The 16665-nt window shown below is 41.1% G+C and overlaps 2 protein-coding genes across 4 annotated transcripts in view; one reads left to right on the top strand and one right to left on the bottom strand.

Annotated features, from left to right (window-relative positions):
• The window catches only part of ube2d2 (ubiquitin-conjugating enzyme E2D 2 (UBC4/5 homolog, yeast)), a 14323-nt gene extending 7220 nt beyond the window's left edge, over window positions 1-7103 (bottom strand). The window contains exons 1-2 of one of the 3 annotated variants that reach the window (XM_020595442.1): window positions 6687-7103; window positions 5025-5088 (exon numbers count right to left, since the gene is read on the bottom strand). In XM_020595442.1, coding sequence (XP_020451098.1) covers window positions 5025-5088; window positions 6687-6710 — 88 coding nt within the window. In that variant the 5' untranslated portion in view covers window positions 6711-7103. Of the gene's footprint in view, window positions 1-5024; window positions 5089-6205; window positions 6354-6441; window positions 6621-6686 lie in introns of those variants that run through there. The other 2 variants (XM_020595444.1, XM_020595443.1) reach the window with 2 other exon arrangements.
• Window positions 7104-11108: 4005 nt separating this feature from the next.
• ppp3cb (protein phosphatase 3, catalytic subunit, beta isozyme) overlaps window positions 11109-16665 on the top strand; it is a 37391-nt gene continuing 31834 nt past the window's right edge. Inside the window, exon 1 of the mRNA XM_020595416.1 lies at window positions 11109-11654. Coding sequence (XP_020451072.1) covers window positions 11585-11654 — 70 coding nt within the window. The 5' untranslated portion in view covers window positions 11109-11584. The remainder of the gene's footprint in view (window positions 11655-16665) is intronic.

Raw genomic sequence — 16665 nt, 5'->3', positions numbered from 1 at the left:
CATTACTTCACTTGTTAGGAAAATCCAAACTTCATGCAGAATGTTTCTTTATTGGCCAAAAGCCTTTTTGGGTCCTTTCACAGGCAACTGTGCTGACATCAGGTATACACAAAACACCAATACCTACCTATAGAGTACTGAAGAAGATGAAAAGATGAAGCTGGAGGATATTTAAAGAGCCCAAAGCATGGCCATTTTGCTTGTTTCCAGCAATTTAATGTTTAATCTCGGGTACCTCTAGATTAGCTTTGCACCCACCATAACTCCAAAAAGTCTATTTTCAGAATAATAAAACCAAAAAGCTTCTTACTAAAACCAAGAGGATAGTTCATGAACACGCACACCTCCTGCTGCTGGTGTTGTGTAGCAAGTACACAGCACAACGAACCACGCTGGCATTAATTAATTTGAATTTCTCCTCCATAGATAGGTAAACAATGGTATATGTACTGATGAAAAGAGATGTGTAACACTCCTAAATAAAGTGAATAATTGAGAAACTCCATATTTTAACTGGCATAATGCACACATAGTAACTTCTCCAGCCTTACGACAATTCTCTCTAAAGAAATGCATTAACAGACATGCAGTGCATATTTTTAAAAGCCTATGGTTAAGTAGTGGTGGCCGTCTGACACTGATACAAGATTCAAACTTGAGGCATTTTTTTTGAACCACTGCTTCGAAGCTTGCTTTGGTGTGGAAAAAGACACGTGACCGATGACGTCTGAAGCAGTAACTACTTCGGTCCTCTGAGTGAATGAAGTGACTGGTTCAAACAGTCGATACTGCTTCGTAATGTGAGACCTTGCTAGGTGTGTAAAAGCACTATATACACGACATATTCTCCGTTGGAAAGATGTGAAGATCCTCTGACCTACTGCAACAAGCACAAAAATGTTTACCCACATTTGTTTTTGCTAGCAAAGCAAAACCTATGTGTGTTTTCGAAAGGTGGAGAAGTTGTCAGCAAGAAAAGACACCGGCTCAGTACAAAAACAGTGGAAAAAATATTGTTTCTCAATAAAAATCTTTGAATCTCCATCCCATGTACATAACAACAGCCTGCCCTAGTTACATAAGCACACCCTACCATCCTAGTACATCCTGTGTTTTCCCAAGCACACCTTCTCCCAACTACATACGTTTATAGAATCACCCGACCGATCAATCAACCTTTACATGAATGTGTTTACATCATTCACACAAAGCCTAGTTACACCCATCACATAATTCAGACATTGTTTTGTTGTCTCCTATTTCGCCACTAGACCTCACTGAAACAAACCTTTTAATGAATGAACGGATGTTCATACAACTGATGAAGTGGTTCAATACATCATTTGGACATCACTACGATAAAGTCCCACCGAGTCGTGGAAACATCACTCCCTTTCAAATAGCTCCAAGGTTGGTAAATACAACTGGTGGACGTTGAGTCTTCCCCCACACAACCAAAGTAGTAAAATTAATTCCAACAAGTAGCATAGCACAGACAATAACATCATGGATCATTAGAATCCTCTCGCCAACCGGTCAAGTAAAACAGCAGTCCCTGTACATGAACATTCCCAGACATGCTGTAACCTCAGGCCCTGTATTTTTCTCCACATCCTCTGGTCACAGGAGGGAAAATAGAACATGAACGCACAACAGCCTGGAGATTATGACCATTCAAGGAAATTCTTCTATCACATAATAATGAAATTTTGTTAGAAAAAAAGTCTTGCCAGCGAGAGCCTGTGAGACTGGTGTAAACCAAGTTGCTTTTACATAGAAGTACTAGAACATATGTACAACTCATTTTTTGAGCTTTAGGTCATGGTTAAGGTGATAATTCACCATTGTAGATAAGTCAAAAAACTAGGAAAAGCATGCCATGGGCTCTTTAAATAAAGATTCAACTTTCAATGGAACACAATTAGCTGCAGCACCGGTACGTGGGCTGAGGATGTCTCTGACATTCTCAACAGGAGATCAGGAGAAGACTCCCAAAGGTTGTATTCATCATAGGGCTACTGTACTGAGCAGAGGTGTATGATAGTGAGCTCACCACAATGGTTTGCTTATAACAGTATAGAAAATACTCCACAAATTCACAGTTGCCTGATCAAGCTGACACAATAATACAATCTTACACAGCACACACATCCACTCATTTAGGTAGGTAGATAGGTAGAACTTTATTGATCCCACAATGGGGAAAGTCCTGTGTTCCAGCAGCAATAGAGAGCAGCAACAAAACACCATAAGAACAAACACCACACACATATCTTGAGAAACAAATTCCAAAGTACCTAAAACCAGACAGAATATAGTATTTGAGAAACAATCAAGAACAAGAATGATCCTCCCATAATTAATCCCTGAGAACAAATCAAAAATACCTAAGAACAAGACAAACTATAGCATTCAAGAGATCAAGAAATCAAGGACAAGAATATTACTCCCATAATTAATCCCACAATAGGGGAAATACTTGTGTTTCAGCCATGAGGATCTCTGAAAAACTACTCAAAAATACCTACAACAAGACAATCTAAAGTATTTGAGAGAAAACAAGAACAAGATTTTACATACAGTATGTGCATATTTACAATGCATTTTACCCCAAGGATTTGAGTATTGCAACTATTATCTATTAATTATACCACTTATTCCTGAATAGGGTAGCAGGAAACTGGAGCCAATCACAGCTGACATTGGGCGAAAGGCCGGGTAGACCCTTGACAGGTCACCAGTCTATCAAAGAGCTGATACATAGACAACCACACACTCACTCCTACGGGCAATTTAGAGGCCCTAATCAACCTAAGCTGCATGTCTGGACACTGGAGTACACAGAGGACACAAGTAGGCAGAGGGAGAACAAACTCCACACAGAAAGGCCCCGGGTTGAACCTGGCACTTTCTTGCAGTGAGGCGACAGTGCTAACCACCATGCTGCTTTGTCAGCCCGGGTACCTTCTTGCTATGCCGCCTCACCGCACACACACAGTGTCTGAATTTTCTGTGCGCTGCAACCTGTCTACGGAGATGGAAAAAGTTTTAGAAACTGCAGTGAAATGAGCAAATGACAAAAATATCTGAAGCGGACACAGGTGGCTGGGATGTTAAAGGGGATGTTTTAAAGCGCTGGTTGCCTGAGACAGTCAGAAACAGACTACAGATTTCATAGGCTTCATAAAGCAGCCGTTACACTGCTAAAACACGGCAGATTGTAAATACAACATCCTTTTCTCATTCACTTTCTGTATTTGAAATATATGGTGTAACCACATTCAAACTGAAGTTTTACTGTTAATACAATAATGATAATTTTGCAAATACACACTAACAAACATAGCTAATGAGTCATTTTTAAATTGTGCTCTTTAAGATGCCATAAATTTGATAGTTATCAAATTCTGTAATCTGATAGCTTGCTGAAGCAGTTCTAACTATAGTCATTGTCTTGTTTTTACTAAATACATAAAGTAAAATCTCTTTTCATAGAAATATTTACAGTAGGGGTGTGCGATACTGACAAAAAATTATTCTGGGATTTTGTCGATAACAATAAGCAGACAATATTTTGCATCCTTGAACGTGTACTCTCTCGCTCCTGGCAAGGGCATATTAAACAGGTTTTATTTATTTACTTAAAACCAAAGCGTTCAAGTAAAACAATACTCAAACATTGAAATCATTTCTAGCGAATGACTCTGCTAAAGTTTACTGAGTGTGTTTTGAGCTGGTACCTGAGTATTTAGGCCCGTCATGGACAGCTGTCTCCTGAAGCTTTTCATATTCTGCATGGAAGTTAGTCCACAGAATGTGAAACAGGTTGTCATGCTGTCTTTAATGGCAGGCGATTTAGTTTTCAGACAGTTGGCTTGTGAGTAACATCCGTGTCTTCAAAGTTAAAATACCTCCATGGCAGTGAAAATGATCGACATCTAGCTATTAAATCTAACAGCTGCTGGCATCCGTAATTTGTCTCCTGTCATTTTTGGTTCACTCAGTTTTAACTTCAATAATGCATTTTTAGGCAGCTAAGCTAGCTTGACTTGTGGTGTGGTGACCACGTACATGCTGCATGCACATGAGGTAACTTTGGTCTATCCTACTAGGCTACATGGCACAGTGAAAGTGTGGACTCAAAGCTAGTTTTTGATTAGTTTTTTTTTTTTTGGAAATCAAGCAACATACTCGATAATGTCAACTCACACATAGTTAAAACAATGAAGACATTATCGTAGACATCACATATCGCACACCCCTAATTTATAGTATATACTGATTTATTTAATGTTATGAGATAAATTAATAAAAACATGGAGCTCATTAAAGCCTTCTAGGCATAATCTTTGGTTCAATCTCTACAGGATTTAAAAAAAATATGAAAGAGGTAATGAATAAAAATCAGTCCTGATGTAGTGCAAGGCAACCAAGATTTCCCTGCACCCCTGGCCTCAAAGCAAAAGCAAAACTGAGATGTAACAATACAGTTGTGACATGGATGCTATGGTTTTAAAATGACCACTATTTTCACAAGAGGAACTCCAGTTATTTTCCGGGTCTGTTTATATAAAAAGAACAAACAAACAAAAAAAAAAAGCTGAGGACTTGCTTAATATATTTAAGTGCACTTGATTCATACATCAAAAGACAGCACCAACCTGATGTGTCCACTTAATTATCCATTACTTAGACTTGAAAAGATTTATGCATTTCTGTTATATTTTGTGACAATCAAAATTTTGGGGACAGTTTTCCAAACCCATACTCATCAAAATAATCCTAAAATGTAACCTAAGAGATCAGATCTGGAGACAGTTCATATCTGTCTTACAACTGAAGGACTAAACCTATGTAGACTGTGGGGAAATCAGAGTAAAACACACCCTTTTGGTGTCATTTGAGAGTATTTTCACCCATTATCATTATTTTGACACAAACTTGTTTCTTAAATGAGGTCATTCAATTCTGAGCCCCATATACACACTGCTACCAGGACAGTGTTGATTATGATGTTAACTTACTGTCATCTCCTACTGGTCCCGCAGAACACTGGGCTGGTGGGTCCCGTGCCAAGTCGTTCAACTCCTGAAACAAACAAATAACTCAATTGATCAGATCCTGCAGTAGGGGCCAACATTTCAAACATTTCCACAAGCAATACCCTTAACCCTCATCACTCAACATACCCTCTATAAGCCCGCTGTATTAAATTAAAACACCTCCTGTAAACAGCTCTGCTACTGCTACAAAGTCTCAGTGCAATGGTAACAACTCAAAAATAATTTCCTACTGACACAAACACTGCTGTAGCACTAAGAGCTTTGATGGTTACATAATAGCATTTCTCCAGGTACAAGAGGTAACATGACAGCCAGACAGACATCACGGCGATAGGACAGCAAAGGTTTTTACTATAACCAAAACAATACGTCAAACTGTTTTTACACCAGTGTAACGTTGTGGTGCAAATATTAGCTTAGCGTAAATGCTAGCTGCTTAGGTTCGACAACGGTGAGAGACACATTATGATGGCTGGCCAGCCACATTATGACCCGGGCTCACGTTACTGAAGGAATGACCATGAACAAGACAAAACACGCTGAGCTAACTCAATCCAACAAACGGCGACCGATAATAACGACCTGCTGCTCACCTGCTGTCAGCAACAAGACATCTAAGGCGAACAACGCGTGGGGCCTGTTTGTACCACAGCAGCACACTGCTAACATTATAAGCAGCCTTCCCTGTTTATTGTCCTCTGTCGCCTACAAAAATTAATAATGCCAAACACAAACAGTAACATGCATAATATGTCATGGCTAACGTTACATAAACACAAACAGGCTGTACGTTACGAAACCATTAAGGACAAAACAATGAACAGATATACGCTAGCATAGGTTATAACCATCTTTATCTCTGGACTGTCGCAAATCTACTTAAACATTTGAAAATTCAAGAAGGTAACTACAAAGAGTAAAAGCAAAACATAGAAAAACGCTTGACGTTAACAGAATAAGTGCGATTGTCCTCTTAAATCAAGCTAACATCAACGCCAACATTAGCCAAGTTATCTGTCAGATCAAAGGGCTAACGTTATTTAAGCAAGCTAGGCGGTAAGTCCCTAATATTTCTTGTTAGCTATATGGACTATAGTATGGAAGAACTAATAATGATAAAGATTAACTGTTAGCTACTTTACTTTGAAGAGACATCATTAATGCAGCTCGCTAGCTCGATCAGAAAAATCCTTTCGCCCATCTGAGTTAGCCAACCACCGGGATACAGAATGTTAGCCAGAAAGCGCTACCACACCACTGATATCAGTAACTAGCGACAGCCATGGCACGCGAAAACATTATCATTATACCCAGCATTAAACACATAGTCAGCCTAGCATTAAGTCGCACAAAAGAGAGCAGCTAACCTAACGGTTACCTATAAGTCAACGGCTGAGTTGGCCCATTTGTAGCAGTAGTGAACACGGAAAAGCGGCGCATTGCTGCTCTCGCTGTCGTCACTCGCTATTCAGAGACCGTTAGCTGACAAATGAAGCCTAGCCCGTGTTATTTAGTCAGCATTTTCAATTATTCTCCGTATAATAAACCCATCAGATGGCCAACGCTGGAACCAAATCCCTAACGAAAGTGCGAGGTCCTGGGCCTCGACGTTCACTTCCTTACCTTGTGAATTCTTTTCAGAGCCATTGTTGTGCTAGCGCTTCTGTCAGAGGAAACGTGCGATTAAAATGGCGATTGAAATCACTGTCCGTTGGCAATACTACGGCTCGGTTATCATAGAACACCGTTGCTGTACGCTCAGTTTAATGATCGCTACGAAAAAGAACCACCGAGGGAATTTCAAGACGAAACTGAAATATAGAAGGAGTACAACCGCGATCCTTCTTCCTACTGCAGCGGCTACCAAATCACTGCGGCCTGTGTTCTACCAGCAGGCATCTCGACAACACTTCCTCAACTCTTCACAATAAAGGCATCAACTTCTTTCATCTAAACCGACTATGAATTTTACACAATACTGCACATACTGTATAAGCAAAATAATAATATTTGGCTGTAATTTATCCTCACGCTATACGTTAAATTGCACCAATTGGAGAGAAAAAAATGTAAGCCATCAAAATTTGTTACACTGTACAATTCCTCTTGACTGTCATGTGCATTAATAACCACAGAAGAATGTATTATCCATAAACTACTTTAAAATGCTACTTCAGTCAATATTATGTGCACTGTAAGACTACTAGTAGTCTCATTTGTTCATTATTGTTCCAATTTGTTTCGTCTATAAAAGAGAATGTTTGGCACTTTTTTTGAAAATGGACTTGAATGACTATGTAAATTATTGCCGATTATCTTTTGATTCACTTATTGTCTAATTGTCTCGACATGTTATAACATTTTAATTCCGTTTCCTGAGACCAATACATGATGTGTAATCAAGTTAGCGTGGCGACTAAATAGAAAATTACTTTAATGCTCATTAAAACCATTTTAAAAAGTAAATATTCCCCTTTTATTCTGAAGGCCTGCCACCCAAACCGGAAGTCTTATTGTTGGAGCGCATCTGTCACTGCGCTATCTCTAGAAAGCCCTCCGCCGGCATACGCACAGAACGGGCTCCTAGTGCACGCTGGCGACGTAGTGCTGCAATTGGCGTCATTGTGGCTCCGTGCATGCCATGGCACAGCTATGCTCACACGGACCGGGCGGAGCCAAAATGTCCACCCAGGACGTTTTTTGCATGAGGTAAACTCTTGGGTACCTGTGCTAAAATGGTATACTACTAACACCATGTCGTTTACACATTTACAGGCAGCAGAATGATTTTGGTTACAAATGTCCCAATCAGTTGGTTGTATATACATATAGCCTACTTAATTTTTTTATGGCGTTTGTCATACAGATCAACTACACTAGAGGTTTGATCAGCGCAGAGTGATACAATTACAACAATCGCGAGGTCGTGGGCACAGGGTTCATTTGTAGCCTGCAAACTACACCTGCAGTATTGGCTACAGGCTATTCATGATTCATTGTATATCTTATTTGCATTTTCAGTAAATTAACATAGTTAAAATGGATTTTTATGACCTCTTCTCAGAGTGCATATTCTTGGGTATTAAGTTGTTGTGGCATAAAATGCTTTATATTTTTCAGCTGCATGTTGAGTGGTGCTGAGGCATGGTCCCTGCAGTTTCAGGTAAATGTGTAATATGTTACATTAAAAAGATGGGCGTATCATAGTAATCTCGACCTCCTATGACCTCAACTTATCATGGCCTCAAGACAAAGATTGAAGGAACTGCTTTTTAAAACACCTATGCAAATGTGAACAAGTTGCTGCAAACACCTTGTGTTTGCACTGACTGCAGTGGTCTGCTCACTTGCAACTTTAGAAGAAAAACGTGAATGATAATTTCCTTGACAACACCAGTGAAAACCTGTCAAATAAACTTCATATAAGTAGGTCTAAACACAGGCATGTTCATATAAACACTGTGGCCAAAAATGTACGAGGCTAGAGCAGCAGTGTTTCATCATCAGTGTAGGCCTATATAAGAAGTTAAGTTCATAAAAAAAGACATAATAATAATAATCTAGTTCCTACATATTGAAGTATGAATGTCAGTTTTAATCCACACAGTTGTCATCACTGAGAATTTCTATAGAGCACTACCACTCTTCACATCCTGGTTAATGAACTAATTTAACAGCAGACACAAGTTTCATTACAGCTGTCTTACAGAATGGCATTTGCAAGACAGCAGTGGGCCCACTATAATGTTATTAACAGGCCATAACATAGACTTCATAGACCGCCCTTCAGCAGCATGGAAGACAGTGCAAGATTTAATTAAGGATATAAGAATGTTTTCATTCATTTCTATAATTGCGTTTGTGTTATATGTGCTGAAAGCAAATTAAAAAAGGCCAAATCTGTGAAAAATTCTACATTGCATTAACAACTGAGAAGAAAGAAGGCCTAGCTGGTTACAAATTGCACCCAGAGCTGGTAGTCTGTGTTCTTACGTGATTTATGTACATGTAGTAGTAGTAGTAATACCAATAAGAACATAACATAGTATGCAGTGCTTTAACCAGATTTTCAGATATTTCCTATACCAGCTTAGCTACATTTAAAGAAAACTGCCACAGCATACAGTGATCTGCAGGCTTGACCATTTTCACATATTTGAACAGTTAAATAGTTTGCAGTGACACATTGCTTTTTCTATAGCCTTCTGTTTTTGACAAAATGTGGAAAAACTAATTCTGAATATAATTACTGTCACACACAATATATTTTAAAAATAAATGTTTATAAATCATAACAACCTTTTTGTTATAATCTATGGTTTAAAAAAATCAACTAAACAAGACAAAAAAAAATCTTGTTTTTAATTATTTAACATTGTTATAGCTGGAAATGCACAGGTGTGGAGTTGGCTTTGTTCCAGGTTGGTATATCAGTCAGTCTTGCACCAAGCTAAGACTCAGGAATGATCACATATAAATAGACTGTAGCCTTAATTAATGTGATCAATCACACTTGTGCTTTTCCTGCTAATTTCTGGTCTAGAAATGAAAATGTGGTTTGTAGCAGTGTTTAGATATTGATATAAAACATTAATAAAATTCAGTTCTGATAAGTCATATGATTTTTTCTGGACATTTGTAAAATAGAAGACAGACATACAAAAAGTCTTTTACACAGCCAGAAGATGATTAATGTCAGGTGACTGCATACTGTGAATGACTAAAGTGTGACTGGGTAATGTATAGGTATTGTTTGGGGAAAGGGGAAGAGCTATCACTGGTTGATTTGACATGGTCTCTTGACTTTTTACTGAGGTGGTCAAATACTTGTCTAACATTTATATTATCACAAGATATTTAAAAATCTATTAACCAAATTCCTGAAAGTCGCTTATGGGAATTTGGAATTCAAATGCAAGGCTCCCAGCATGCAAACATTTGTGTTGTTAGAATTAAAGCCCCTATATGTAGAATTGGTAAGTGTACATGTTATCAAATCATTCTGATGGCATAGGTTTTTGTTTGCAGGATAACTGAACAGTACCAGAGAAAACTGGTGCAATAAATGCTTTCAGCCCATCCATCACTGTGGACCCCGGCCACGGTGTGCTCTTGGTCACAGCGGCAAAATTGCGCAGTTGCGCTGTGCAGCCAAATAGTGTGAGTTGCGTGTACCTATGAAGGACATTAAGTACACATTGTTGTTTCAGTCTGCATGGGGCATTTATCAATGTGATTACAAATGTTCCAGATAGCCTAGGTTTTCATTGTCAAGGAATCATATTATGAGGGTCAAACCATCATGGAAATATTGCTTTTAGGTGGAATGGCATTATGGGGAAACAGATCTGTCTTGACGGAGGTTTGTTCTCTGAGTGCTGTCCAGTTAGCATTTGAAGTCATCAGATATTTTAAAGGGCTCAAAGCAGAGCCTCAAAAATGCTTAAGGACAGGATACACACAAAAATTAAAAATTTGTGCTTTAGACTGATGTCTGTCAGTCTGACAGTGTGAAACTGACAATCTCAACTGACCTTTAAGTCCTTTTCTAGAGGTGGCTTTCTGGTCAGTGTGAAACTTTTACCCCAGTACTTATTCATTAAACTATTTTGTTTTCTGGTGTACTGAGCAATAATGCCTCTCAACATGGTTAGTTTTGTTGATATTTTGTATGTCTTTTGGGAAACAACATCCATTTGTGTTTCTGTTCAGTTATAACATTAGACTAAAAACACATTTTGTGCCCATTCCATCACATAGATTTGTCCAGCCCACCCAAGAGGCAATTGGCCAACTTCTACCTTTTATTTATTCCACATTTTATCTTATAAAAACACCATCCTATAGGCCCACGTGATCTTCCGTCAGATGGCCCACTGTACAGTGACAGGGTGTAAGCTCCCAAGCACAAACACACACTTCACAGAATTGTTCTTAAGAGGGAAAGCCCTGTAATCAATGCCTCCACAGGATGGCAGTATGAGTCTGAGTGTGTATGTACGTGTGTATGTTATGTGTGCGTTCTCGCATGTGCGTGAATCTGCGTGGGAGTTCCTTCTTTCGCCATTCCGGGGTGTTGCCAGCTGCACAGCACCGCTTACAGAGGCGTCCTGGAGAGGTAGAGCCTGCGCGTCTGTTCTCTCTCCAAGGCGTCTCTTCATCCTCTTAACCTCCAGTGTCTACCCCCACCCACCTACTTCACCACGACCGCTACACCAGCACCCCCACACTCCCGCTCCCCCTTCCTCTCTAAAAACAAATTCTGGATCCAAGCATGCCACAACAGCAGCTAGGTATCCGCCTATCCTCCCCCAAAGTCACCGCAGGCGCAGCAGCAGGCTTCCCCCGTCCGAGAGAGCGCGGAGACTCCACCGAGTGATGCCACTACTGCAGCAAGAAAAGCGCCCAGCAACCTCGCATATTCTCGACGCCTGCCGGAGGACCCGACGCCACAATCTCGGCCCTTGACAGAAGAGAGAGCCCCCCCACCCCCTCGGCTCCGTTCCCGTCCCGAATCCAGGATGTCCGACTGCAACGCAAGTCCCGCCGACCGGGTGATCAAATGTAGGCATGCCAAATCCTGCACGGCCAGTGAGAGCTTCCTCTGTGCCAGTAATTCTGCTGTAACTCATTGTTTTGTTCTGTTTGCATCCCTGTCGTTGCACCAGTGTCTCTTATCCGCACGTTTTGTTTTGTTTTGTTTTGTTTTAACTCCATCCTTTTTTTTTACTATTATGGCACCTTATAATAAAAGAAACCTATTTGGCTGGCGAGTCACCATGCATGTGCCACTGAACCTTTTAGTGGAGGGAGGTGTTGATGGAGTGAGAGGGGTGGGGGTATCCAGCATGATACGGCATAATCAGGGTCTTCCCTCGTTATTGTATTAGAATTCACCCCCTCACCGAGGCATTACCCCATTTTCTAACTGAGGGATGTCTCTTCTTCCATGTATAGCCAAAGCTTTTGTGCGACATCCTGTGCTGCATGAGCTCCATTTACGCGCTCCGCTCCTAGCGGTGGTTTCGTGTTACTGTATAATACCCTACAGAGAGTGTGATAGAGAGAGGAAAAAGCAGGGAGGGAGTGTGAGATATGAGCATCTTGTTCCGATGAAACATCAAGCAGTGTGACGATGACAGCGAAAGGCAGACATAAAGGTAAATACATGTTACGCATAGCCTGCGATCTTTTGTGTTGTGGTTCTGCTGTGGATGTGGATGGTGTCACGGGATGATGTTGCACCTAAGCAACGATGTAGGGAGACAGAGGGGGAGAGGGGAAGGGTAAAATGTTATGGGAGACTTGTCACTCCGAGACTGTCAAGGATTTCTGAGCTTTCGGTCTTAGTATTCATATACTGTATCAGTAGCTGCATGTCATAGTGGTACCTAAGTGGTGGATGTGCCGATTACTTGTGTAGTGTGGCCTACATTTACCGTCTAGTTTTATTTGCAATCGATGGGTTTGAACAGTAGGTAGGCTGCCAACTTTGCCAGGCCGAGTGCGCACCCGTGAGTTTGGTTTTAATTTGCTAAAATCAGTCCGTTTAATGACGTGACGTTTAAAAACCACCAGTGTACCCGATAGATCCACGAGTCGCCTTAAGTCAACGTTTTCTCAGTAAGGCCTGACTGGCAGCAGGTGGTCGTGCTTCTACCGTATTTATCCTCCACGTCTCCGTAAGGTAACCAGGTCTCCTTGGTTTCCTTCTATTGTTTCCCGGAGTGTCAAACAAAAGACAAAATGGAGTTTACAGATGCTGGGCTGCGTATCTGAGCTCATTGCTCGATGATGATGATAGTGCATACCGCCCTAATGGTGTTATTGCATCACCGGGCTATGGAATATTTAATGCTTTTATGAGCGTGTCTGTTTCTGCGTGACGCGTGGGCGGCTATAGGGGAGGTGAGGAGGGGCTCCGCCTCGGGTTATGATCCACGGAGCTTGTTGTGCTTATCGGGTCACAACCCAAGAATGACATGGCAGCAGCGCTTCCACGCACACAGCCTGTCATATGCAACGATGCCTGGCAGGTTGGTTCTCCCACTGGCTCCCCTTAATAAACTCACAAGGTATCTCCGCCGGAAGAAGTTGTATGCGTTGCTCAGGCATGCCCGGTATCCCATGCGTGCGTCGAGGGGGTGGCCTATGCATAGATGCAGTTGGGCGGGGCAGGGAAATCTGGATCTCAGGGTTTTCAATTAGGCTAGTAGCTCCCCTTCATGTTGTTACACCTTCATTTTACATGTATTGCAAAGCAGCTGGAACACTGGAGCTCAGCTGCCTCACCACTGGAACAGACTAAACATCACACACAAAACCATCTCTCACAGTCCAGCACAACAACACAGCAATTCATCAGTCAGGTGAGAAGGATTTATTGTGTATGGAGCTAGAGAGGAATGGCGGCATCAGTCAGGGAGACATCATTTCTGGCAGATGGACTGTGTCTGGTAGTTCCCCAGTTATGGATTTTAGTGGTGTTGAGCAGAGAGAACTGCACTGAGATGGAGCTGAAGGACAAAACATACAGAAAGGAATGGACAGCGAAGCAGAGAGTGTGGGGGCGAGGTGAGGCAGAGAGGGAAGGAGAGACTGTGACAAGGCCACAGAGGAGGTGAAGTAGCTGGAGCAAGAGAGACGAATGAGAGAGAAGGGGGAACAAGAAAGAGAAGAGAGAAAGAAAGCAGGGTTTCACATGGTTGAATGGTAGGACAGCAACCTTTGACTTAACCAATGGACTACTCACACTATTTTTGATTCACTGATCATGCACATCCATTTGTGTGTGGTGAAAACAAGCAGGGTTTAGAGCCAAAATTTGAGAATGTCAGTGTAACACTGCCTGTGGTCACCCCTTTGGCAGTTAAAGGGTCATTCAGGGTGCCCTATTTATTCGAATCAGACTGTGTAAACCCCATAAAACACACCAACCACTGTAGTAACATGTTACTGGACTAATTCTTGGTCCCTAAATAATAGTCATAGCGTGTGTCTTCCAGTAGGCATAAGGTGTAATTAATAATGGCTGCAGGGTCCTGGTATTATGCATGCTGGGCCACTGACATGGAACTGAGCATTATTACTTAACACTTGTCCATTTCCTTCCATGACAAACACTATTTCAAAATGTTTGTAACAGGTTTATTGGAATTGTTACCTAGGACTGGTGCAGCCTCAGTCCAAGCTTGATCGAGTCAAAATCTCAAACATTTTGTGGCTTTTATCTTGGTTTCCCCAATTTCATCACATTGTAAATGGAATACCTCAGATTTTTGTGATGCCACATTGGGCAACTGTTTTGGGGCATTTATTTTTTTACTTTTTGGATTAAAGGTTAACCTATAAAAACATAAAGTAGATAAAATTAAATACTAGCTCTGGTTAGCATAATGTTCAGTGGATGCAAAAGTCCATTAGAAGGTGGAAAAACAAAATATGTTTAAATCTTTGAATGCATTCCCATCCAATAGACCTTTCTTCTGATTGATATTTTGACTTGTCAAACGCATCTGTGACTAATAGCATTAACCATGGATGTGCTTCAGTTAGATGTCCCACTGTCAGGGTCATAGTAATGCGTGTGCTGGCACATTGTCATGGCCTACTGGCTCACTTAAATGGAACAGAGATATCATTAATACAGTTAGTTCCATCTGTGCTGCTCCTGCTATGACAAGTCAGACTGTACTGTGTTAGATAAGAAGAACTGGGAACAGAGATGAATCAACACCTCTGTGACAGTGTCAAAATCTAAACATTGCCAGCTTCATAAAGGTAAAACTCAGATTTCCCAGGTGCTCATAATAAAACTGGAAACGGAGTGAATGGTGAGCGTTTTGAAATAATTACTCTTGAGCATATAGCAACACACAGTAGGGACTGTGTGATCAACATTTTCTAATGCAGTGGTCCCCAACCTTCTTTGTACCAGGGACCAGTTTCATGCATGAACATTTTTCCATGGACCAGGTAGAGGCAAAAACCTTTATCAGCTCATAGTATGTAATCTGAATGCAACAATTACACTTTATATTAGGCAATTACAATAATTCTACACTATAATATCAACTCACCATTATGCAGAGTCAGTGGGAGCCCAGGGCCTGTTACCCTGCAACTAGAAAAAAAATTCCAAGGGCTTGTCTTTTAACACAGGGTGTTTTGTCTCAATGTGGTGAAGCATTTTTGAGGGTTTCATGGCTTCATTAGCTAGTGGGTCAACACAAATTATGCATAGCGAGTGTGGATCTTGTGTATCACCTGTTGCGATGAACCCAGAACTTAGGTAGGAATCATGGTATTTTCTTTTTGCTGTCAGTCTGTGACCCTTCTGCTGTCCCATCGTTTCCTCATTCTTTCATGAAAAAGCTCTCCAGTGAATTTTGTTTTTGGCTCTTTTTTTTAAGGTTAGCTTGTGTCGCTGATGTGTAAATGGCCTGCCAGAGTCAAGTGTGGTAGTGAGGAAAGGGCGGAAACAGTCATTTTTCAAACTAGGACTAATGAAAGAAAAATAACTATAATTTTAACCACGAAATTTTTTCTTTGCAGCCCGGTACCAAATGATCCACGGACCGGGGGTTGGGGACCCCTGTTTTAATGTACTGTATGTTAATAAAACCTCTAGCAATCTGTTGTGGACCAGGACTAGGCATAGGACTTAGTCTTTGACAGACAAGAGTACAGTAAAACCTTGGATTGCGAGTAACCTGGTTTGCAAGATGAGCAAAAAAGTTTTTTTTTTAATTTTAACTTTATAAACAAGCGAGGTCTTCTAATACGAGTAGCATGTACACTTTGTATGGCAAGCGTCACAACACAATTGAGCCAATGGTTCTTGCGCCTCACTCATATAGTCAACATCTGTACTGCAACAATGGCCCCGATGAAGAAAAAATAAAGGTTGAAAAGAAAGGCGGTAAGAAAAATGAAGTATTATGGTGGAAGTTAAAAAGGAAATCATCGAGAAGCATGATCGAGGTATGCAAGTGGCCGACGTCGCAAGATTTTATAAGGGAGATGTGTAAAATTGTGCAAATTTTTGTGGAAAAGCACCACCCGAATAAGGGTGTAGCAGTGCAAATGATAAATCTGTTTGACAATGCAATGCCACATTTCCGCCAAATCCTTCAAAAGGAGGCAAAAGCAAGTGTCATTGGATAGGTTCCTTGTTAATGTAGCACAAAAAGAAAAAGAATTCAGTGAGTCAACAGATATTTGTTTTATTTTTACTTTATACTGTATTTTGTATTACTGTAATCATTTTTATATGAATAAGTGGTTGTGGAATGAATGACCGGGTTTCCATTATTTTATTTCGTATGGGGAAATTTGCTTTGATAGACGAGTGCTTTGGATTACGAGCACGTTGCCGGAACGAATTACACTCAGCAAGCCAAGGTTTTACTGTACAGAAAACACAAGTGCAGCTGTGGTACTGAGAGCTGAGCTGAGGCAGGGCGGGCAGAGCAGAGCTGAGCTGAGGCGGGGCGGGCGGAGCTGAGCTGAGCTGAGCTGAGGCGGGGCGGGCAGAGCAGAGCTGAGCTGAGCTGAGCTGGCAGAGCGGAGCTGAGCTGAGCTGAGGCAGGGCGGGCAGAGC

Source organism: Monopterus albus, unplaced genomic scaffold, assembly GCF_001952655.1.
Source record: "Monopterus albus unplaced genomic scaffold, M_albus_1.0 scaffold27.1, whole genome shotgun sequence".
Lineage (NCBI taxonomy): Eukaryota > Metazoa > Chordata > Actinopteri > Synbranchiformes > Synbranchidae > Monopterus > Monopterus albus.
Note: the sequence above shows the minus strand (reverse complement) of the source record. Positions and strands in the feature narration are given on the sequence as shown.